At 34.6% G+C, this 9445-nt stretch overlaps 1 protein-coding gene across 1 annotated transcript; it reads left to right on the forward strand.

Moving 5' to 3' along the window:
• The first annotated feature begins 1866 nt into the window (after positions 1-1866).
• LOC119488914 (gamma-interferon-inducible lysosomal thiol reductase) lies at positions 1867-6262 on the forward strand. Its single transcript, XM_037770935.1, has 7 exons — positions 1867-2057; positions 3212-3400; positions 3472-3543; positions 3632-3721; positions 4686-4838; positions 5810-5878; positions 5996-6262. Exons 1-7 carry the CDS (start codon positions 1914-1916, stop codon positions 6053-6055), a joined length of 777 nt encoding a protein of 258 aa, XP_037626863.1. The 5' UTR covers positions 1867-1913; the 3' UTR covers positions 6056-6262.
• Positions 6263-9445: the final 3183 nt, after the last annotated feature.

Below are 9445 nucleotides of genomic sequence, written 5' to 3' on the forward strand. Positions count from 1 at the left end.
CTATCAAAAGAGACATTTTAGGCAAAGAAAAAAAAAATCTGTCTGGAGCCACAAAACATTTGAGCATTGTGATGAAGCTAACACAGTTTATAGTCTAAGTATATAGTATATAAGTCTAATGCAGTGAGGGCCAAAGAGACAATTTACTACGGAGTATTAGGGCCACATTGAGGGAAAAAAACATCTAAGATTTACAGAATAAAGTCATAATATTACAAGAAAAAAGTCATAATATTACGAGAAAAAAGTCATAATATTACGAGAATAAAGTCATAATATTACAAGAAAAAAGTCATAATATTACAAGAAAAAAGTCATAATATTACGAGAATAAAGTCATAATATTACAAGAAAAAAGTCATAATATTACAAGAATAAAGTCATAATATTACAAGAATAAAGTCATAATATTACAAGAAAAAAGTCATAATATTACAAGAAAAAAGTCATAATATTACGAGAAAAAAGTCATAATATTACAAGAAAAAAGTCATAATATTACAAGAAAAAAGTCATAATATTACAAGAAAAAAGTCATAATATTACGAGAAAAAAGTCATAATATTACGAGAATAAAGTCATAATATTACAAGAAAAAAGTCATAATATTACGAGAAAAAAGTCATAATATTACGAGAAAAAAGTCATAATATTACGAGAATAAAGTCATAATATTACAAGAAAAAAGTCATAATATTACAAGAAAAAAGTCATAATATTACGAGAATAAAGTCATAATATTACAAGAAAAAAGTCATAATATTACAAGAATAAAGTCATAATATTACAAGAATAAAGTCATAATATTACAAGAAAAAAGTCATAATATTACAAGAATAAAGTCATAATATTACAAGAAAAAAGTCATAATATTACAAGAAAAAAGTCATAATATTACAAGAAAAAAGTCATAATATTACAAGAAAAAAGTCATAATATTACGAGAAAAAAGTCATAATATTACAAGAAAAAAGTCATAATATTACAAGAAAAAAGTCATAATATTACGAGAAAAAAGTCATAATATTACGAGAATAAAGTCATAATATTACAAGAAAAAAGTCATAATATTACAAGAAAAAAGTCATAATATTACGAGAATAAAGTCATAATATTACAAGAAAAAAGTCATAATATTACAAGAATAAAGTCATAATATTACAAGAATAAAGTCATAATATTACAAGAAAAAAGTCATAATATTACAAGAAAAAAGTCATAATATTACAAGAAAAAAGTCATAATATTACAAGAAAAAAGTCATAATATTACAAGAATAAAGTCATAATATTACGAGAAAAAAGTCATAATATTACAAGAAAAAAGTCATAATATTACAAGAATAAAGTCATAATATTACAAGAAAAAAGTCATAATATTACAAGAATAAAGTCATAATATTACGAGAAAAAAGTCATAATATTACAAGAAAAAAGTCATAATATTACAAGAATAAAGTCATAATATTACAAGAAAAAAGTCATAATATTACAAGAAAAAAGTCATAATATTACAAGAAAAAAGTCATAATATTACAAGAAAAAAGTCATAATATTACAAGAAAAAAGTCACAATATTACGAGGAAAAAGAAAATAACACGTAAAATTACTACTTTATAATATTATGACTTTATTTGCGAACTCTCATTTTTATTTTTTTCCTCAATGTGGCCCTAATACTCCTTTTATTAAACTGCTTTAATTAACGCTCATTTTGAACAGCCAGATCATATTTAGTATTATTTTCTGCTATTCACTGAGCCAGAAGCTGGAGTTTCCGGGGATCCCTGAAGGCAGCAGCAGTCAATCAACACCTGGCATTAATCAGCTGATGATGATGATGATGATGATGATGGGGCTGATCCTGCGGCTCTATAGGAGGAGCAGCTTCAGTCAGACTCCTGCCATCAGACATGAAGCAGTCAGGACTGTGTGTTGTTGTGTTTCTACTCCTCTGTACTGACCGGAGAGGCTCCGGGATGTCTCACCCTAAACCGGCCTGCAGGTATCCTCCGTCTCAGTGGTGTCGCTCTCTGGAGATAGCAATAGCATGCAATGTGAGTAGAATATAAACACACTGGAATCTATTTACACGAGTCTATTTACAACCTTTACTATATGGGATAACAGCAGAAAATGCTTAAATATTCACATTAATAGTGAAGAAATGCAATAAAAGATAAGTTTTTCTCTCCCTGGCATGTACTTTACTAATTATTGCTTAAAACGTTGTTTATGTTTAGAACTATACCTTAAAATAAGTGTTATACTGCTGTATTCTCTTGGAAAAGAGGAAAAATCAGCCCAATAATGAAATATATTTTATACTATTTTATAACATTTTTTATTTTTTGGTATTATTACAGGCATTTTGAGTTTTATTCTAGTCAGAATTTATTATTTATATTATATTTATTACATTAATATCTAAAACAGTTTTCTGTATGTGTGAGGAAAGAGTAAATTCTCTTAAAAACTCTGATTATTTACTATAAATAATGAGAACCATAATATTAATGTTACCATTGAGCATCGTTGTCCCAAACATGTAAAATCCCCAGTCTGTGTTTAAATGAGAGTCATGCCTCAGAAATTGAACACCAGTGGTTCCTCATGTGACCGGCAGAGAAGCTCTGGGGTCAAATTTAAGAAAAACAAAACTCATTTGCAAGACACCAGAGGCTCCAGTGATGTCTTAAAAATGCTTGTTTGACACCCATAACGCTGAATTTACAATGAAATGAGACAAAGAGAAGAAGTAGAAGCTGTAATCAGTGAATGAAAACAGTCTTTAGATGCTTTAGTTATGTAATCGTCTCTTTGTTTAAACTAAACGGTTGAATTCATTTTCCCTTTGGACAAAAACTCTTTCTTTACAGATACAAATCGTGCCTTCCTCTTCATGACACAGGCCTACGTAAAAAATAGTTATTGTTTTTGATTTGTGGAATCAGGATTCTGCACAATTTTAACCTATAAACAGTTTTTTTATGTTCTTGAATCCTTTTTATTGTCCTGAAAGAACATGGTGCGTTATTTTCACCAAACTATAAAATGTGTATTAATGTGATTTAAAACCTATACAGGGTTCCTATGTCTTACCTCAACCCAACCTGTATCTCTTTAATAACCTTATAGGCTATTTGAACACATTTAACTTGACACATTTCAGAAACCAAAGTTCCTGTCTTGGATTTCTCTCCTGGTGTAGGTTCAGAAGCAGTGTATGGAGCTGAACGCTACCAGACCAAACCAGGCCGTTCCTCCAGTATCTGTCACTCTGTACTACGAGATTCTGTGTCCGGCCTGCAGAGTCTTCATCAGCCAGCAGCTCTTCCCCACCTGGAACATGCTGCAGGACATCATGACCGTCACTCTGGTCCCCTACGGGAACGCTAAGGTACACTGATCCTCCTCCTCTGTTTATATAAATATAAATACATCTACTCAAAATTGACTCTTCTCTTGTAGGAGCTTCCATCAGCAAATCCTCCGTTCACCTGTCAGCACGGAGAGCCTGAATGCAGAGGAAACATGATTGAGGTTTGAATGTTTCATCAGCTGCACTGTATAGCTTTGTCACGTTTCATTTTAATTCAATACAACATATATTGATGGATGTGTTCCTCAGGCCTGTGTCCTCCATTTAACGGGACACTCAGCGTTTCAGATCATCAACTGCATGGAGTCGGCTGCCAATGTTCTCGACGCTGCTCAGCCTGTGAGTATCTACACAATAAACGTCAAGTTCTGAATACATACTTGAGTCAAACAGAAGCTGAATCCACTGAAAGCTCCTCTGCCTCACTCCATTTCTTGTCAAATGTCTTCAGGGATTTCAGGCAGTACAGGCTTTAAATCTTATTATCATAGTATTTCTCTATAACATTAACTATGAATGACTAAATAAGCAAAAATTATAGTTAAAAAAACAAACATCTTTGGGTGATGGAATTACTTACATGGAAATATAAATAACAGCTAGGAACAAGGACAACAAAGTTGGACAATAAAGGCAAATAATAGGACAGTTATGGACACAAGTATGTGAAAAAATGTGTGTGTGTGTATGTGTGTGTATGTGTATGTATGTATATATATATATATATATATATATATATATATATATATATATAAAGCCCCAGTGACAAACAATAAAATAAGAAATAAATCTATATACAAGTCAAGTTGGAAACAATACAAATAGTGCAAAGAAATATAAATACTGAATGGATAAACATTGACTGGATGACATAAAGATGTCTATATAGTGTATGAACAGCGTGGAGGATCTATATTGACAGTGACAGAAATATAGAAAAAGGAAAAAAAGATACAGAAATCTTGAATGTGAAATAAAACTGTTAACTTGAAATGTGTGTGTTCATGTAGGAGCCTGTCATTCACAGTAAGAAACTAAATGAGAAAACAAGAAGTTTTCAGGGCGTTTTTAAGTCTATTTTTATCTGTAAAAAAACAGTTAAAGTGAAATGTTGTTTCTTCAGGACCCGAGTGTAAAACTTACAAAACATCAGACAAAAATAAAGTGGGCATACGTCTGTTTCCAGTAGAGTTAACAGTGACGAGGCCTGCGGTGTGGAGGGATTTAAAAACGTGTAAAATCCCTACAGACTGATGCTTTAATCTAACGGATGTGTGTTGTTGCTGATACTCTGTTGTCTCAGTGTCTCCAGCTGTACGCTCCCTCCGTCTCCTGGTTGAGCGTGGACTCCTGTGTGAAAGGACGTCTGGGACACCAGCTGATGCACGCCAACGCCGTCATGACCAGAGCGCTGAACCCCGCGCACACACATGTCCCCTGGGTCACCTTCAACGGGGTATAACACTCTGGACTAATTATGACAGATGGATAAACTAAAGGGTTACAAAGACGTTAAGTAATGATAAGTTCTGCTTTTCTTGACTAAAATGACAGAATTACACTTTTGAATTAATTTGTAATGTTCAAAAACTTTTACTTACAACCTGAATATGAAGTCTGAGCTCCACAGGATATGATGTTAAAACCTTTGACACAAGCTTTATTTATTGCCAGGTGTATCAGGTATACACTAGGAATTTGCTTTGGTTTGTTGGTGCAAATAAGCAGTAAAAATAACAATAGAATAATTAAAACTTTAGAATAAAATAAGAATAAAATAATTGAAAATCAACCAATATACGAATATAAACAATCCCTTGCAAGTATTGCAAGTAAGATATAAACAAAAAATAAGCATAATATAAATAGATTGTGCAAATATTGCCAAATATCTGTACGCCTGTTTGGCAATTATTCAAATTGTACCGACTCAATCAGAGTAGAAGTGTCAGTTGATTATAATAGGAAGCTTCGTCGCGCTCAACATTTTAAAATGAATAAAATAGTCTTTCCACATTCCACAGCATTTTTTAACAGGTATTTTTGGAGCACATTGTGCAAGAGCTGTGGATGTCAAAGTTTGCATACAGTAGCACTGTAAACTGCAGATTGAAGTTTTAATTGGACAAAGTTATAATCTCATTTCAGTGGGTTGGAGATGAAAAAACAATCTTGAGAGAATGCAGGTTGAATAATAAGAAGGAACTCTGGTCAAAATAGCTAAAACTAAATGTCCTTCATGATATTAGAAGGTCAAATAATTCTCATAAAAGTCTCATGGAAATGTAGTTTGGGATCATACGGTACACCGTGTCTGGATGTCTGTCTGTAGTCAACAGCTGCTGATGAAGCTTTGTACTATTCACCTGTAACGAGGACTAAACATTGTAACTGATTTATAGATCATAAACTGTTTCTGTGTTTCAGGAATACATAGAAGAGAACGAGGACAAGGCGATGTCGTCCCTTTTCCACCTGGTTTGCCAACTCTACAAGGTGAGGACGTTTTTTTTTTTTTTCATCACTAAAATGCAGATTTTGTTAGTATATTTTGACAGTTATTAATCTAAAGCTTTGTGTGCTGTAATGTGACTGTGTGCGTTGTGTCTTCAGGGGGTGAAGCCTCCAGCCTGCACTGGAGCTCCGGTCAGACTGAGCAGAAGCTTCTGCTGAACACAACAAAAACAACTTCAATGTGTGAAAACAGTAGATCACAACATACACAATGTACCAAATAACATCAAAATCATATTAACATGATCAGATCAGATTTGAAAGTGGAATAAATCTGTCTTGTCTTACACGTACTGTTCTTCTTCTTCTTCTTCTAAAACCTGTATTTTATAGCGTCGATCTAATAAACTAAGAAATAATAAACAACCAGTCTGATAAATTTCTGTATTGTTTATTGGCATTTTCCACTTAAAACACCCTGAACTCCAGAGAGTCTTTTGGCTTAGAATGAGAAACAAAAATATAGTAATTTCCTTTGACAAAAACATTGGAGTGGCAGACGTATACTTGATTTTTAGGCTCCAGAACATAAAATCAAATGTCCTATGTTACAGTACTTTGTCTCGACAGACGCGTTTGAAGAATAAATATATTTTATAGAAGTTTGCACGACACAGAGGCTGAGAAAACAGAGACAGCATGAACATTAATGGTGGCAGTATCAGCGGGACACAATAACAGAGAGAGACAGCAGAGACTCTGCTGCTCGTCAACACATTTAACACTGTAGTATGGCACCGATGTCTTCCTGTAAAGAGCCACGCTGCTGAGGTTTAACATGCCGATGGAACGCCTCCCATCACCGAGCTACGAACTACATTCAGCTGACTGGAAACTGTTGTTAAATGCTTCAAATCCACATGATGAAAATGCCATGCTGAACTAGCATGTTTGGGGTTTTCTTCCTCAAGAAAGTGACACATTTTCTTGTGTCAAAATGGAGGAATTTTGTAATGAGAGCTTCAAAGTTGTTCATATGTACTTGACATCCCTTTTCTGTTCAGCCATGGTGACTGTCAGTGTCTGTGCAAACTACCCAAGGTTTAGTGTACTCCATACTAACAGGAAATGTAAAATCTCATCACTTCCTGTGCTGCAGTAAGGCCTATGGAAAGAAGGCCGGGTCACGCGTCATCAACGCGTCAATCTTTGGGGGTATTACACATGCGCAGTAAAAATGGTCAGTCAATCTTGAGCCAATCGCAACGCACGACCGCAGCTCTAGTTACACTGCGCATGTGTTTATACCCCAAGAGCCATGTCCGCCCGTGACCCAGCCTCCTTTCCATAGGCCTTGTGCTGCAGGACAGCTGCTGTGTGATAACTGTCACGTAGAGGGAAGCACATAACTTTATTTAGATTAAAATGTCAAAGATTTTTACTTTTTTTTTATATAAATGTATCAAGAACATACTTCCTGAAATCATAGATGTTTCAAACGAATATTTAGAATCAGAGGTTGTAAAAGAGTAAGAAATAATTGTCTGTCTTTTATCATTATTGATTGACAGCGTCTTAATATTTTGAAATATCATACAAGGTGGTGACGTCTAACTGGCTGTCTGTCCGAGCTCCTTTATCCAGTAACATTTGTAACTAACTTGAGGAAATGTGCTTTTTATTCAGTGTTAAGCAGTCTGAATTAAAAGAGCTCCAGTGATATGGGTGGACTACAAGTTTATACTGCAAACACAATTAAATATTTAGAGACATTTGGTACCAAGAGCCAAAAAGTGGAAAGGAAGAGGACGTTTAAAGGTCTTTTTGATAAAAAAATGTATGTAAACGAATATTTAAAAAAAAAAAAAAAAATACATCCACAGAGCTTTTAGAAAGGTACCAAACAAAAGTATGGCTTTTCCTGAAAAAAATGATTACAAGTTGTTGAGTTGAGGTAATAGAATAACCAGAACATTTGATCCAGATGCTCTGCTGCTGCTGAGGTTTACATGGCATTTTCATCACAGAGTTTTGAGGGATTTTGACACTGGAAGTTGAAATGTGCAATCAGCAAAACATGAAAACATGACATAATTTTCAGCAAACACACCAAGAAGATGTGTATAAAGACAGAAGCAGAATATTGCTGCTGTCATAATAAATGTCTGATTCATTGAGATTCAGTAAATTCAGTTTTCTTGCTTTTAGATCAAACGATGCTCTGAGGCTCGGCATGTTAAAAACAGCATAGTGGTCCTTTAACACTATCACATGTAAGGCTGATCAGTAAAGCTTACTAGCTGAGTTAATGAAATACTGTTAGACTAGTGTTCTCTACGATTGCCTGACCAGGAAGTGCGTCATATCTTTGCGTAGTGCTTGTTTGCTTCCTGGTCTTTCTACCTCAGTGACGGCGACAAACACGGCTCTAGACTGAACGTGGACTCCTGAAACTACACACATTCTCAAGTCTCAGCTGTCTGATTAGGAAAGGGCTGATCATGAGCTGCACAAAATCTAACAAACGGTCTGCTTTAAATACTGGAAACACGTATCATTCGTAAAAACTAACACTATAAAGTCAGTGACTTTGATACAATCATCAGGTTAAAATCTCTAGTGTAAAAATGTACAGCATCGTAGGCTGGCAGGTGTTTGTGTGTTTTCAACACTTATGGCACACAGTTATCCCAGTCGAGCACTATCTATCAAATAAGACTGATAACCTGATGGAGCACAATCTGTTTAGTTTGATCTGATTCATTTCTGTCAGCAACTTCTGATCTCCACATCAGAACCTGTCGGCAGGGCAGGAAAGTAACACCACGGTGACTTATTGGGAATTATAAGATCCTGACAGAAAATAGTACATTTAAAGGCACAGTGTGTAGCATTTTGGGGGATCTGGCCCCGAATCAATTTAGGTTCTCAAAGAATGTTGTCCTGCCTGGTTTTGGTCTGCACAGCAATGTGTGCCTCGTATACCGAACAACAGCCGTGACTCCACCGTCTGCAAGCTAGCAAGCTAGCTAACACACAGAATGGCACAAAAAAGGAGAGTTGATGCTGAAGGCTGCATGTGAGTTTTGCTTGACTGCAAAGTTTGTCATTTTTACGATATTATGTGCAGCCAATTGTATGCCAGAAGGCCAGAAGGCATTAAATGTCCCACACAACCATTGAGTTGTCATATTCAGGCCTGTGAAACAAAATAATATGAGACTTAAATTATGAGATTAAATTAAAGATTAATTATTTTTCTTATACATCAGGACATATTTTGTTTTAATAAATGTCCCTCACAACAATTGAGTTGTCATATTCAGGCCTGTGAAACAGGTAGTTATGAGTTGGCTGTATTGCCTACTTGTAAAAATGTAATTAGAAGTCATTATTTTTGCTGGAGTAAATGCTAAGCAACTGACTTTTTTTTAAGGCTTAAGGCTTTATGTCAACTAAATTGTCTGTGAGAAGGCTATATGGGACATGCACAAATATAATCAAAGACATTTTTTATTTTGAATGAAATAAAAGCATGTCAATAAACTACATATGTCTGGCCCTTGATGTGATTCTCATTTCCCAGTGTGGCCCTTAGTGAAATTGAAT

Source organism: Sebastes umbrosus, chromosome 5, assembly GCF_015220745.1.
Source record: "Sebastes umbrosus isolate fSebUmb1 chromosome 5, fSebUmb1.pri, whole genome shotgun sequence".
Classification (NCBI taxonomy): domain Eukaryota; kingdom Metazoa; phylum Chordata; class Actinopteri; order Perciformes; family Sebastidae; genus Sebastes; species Sebastes umbrosus.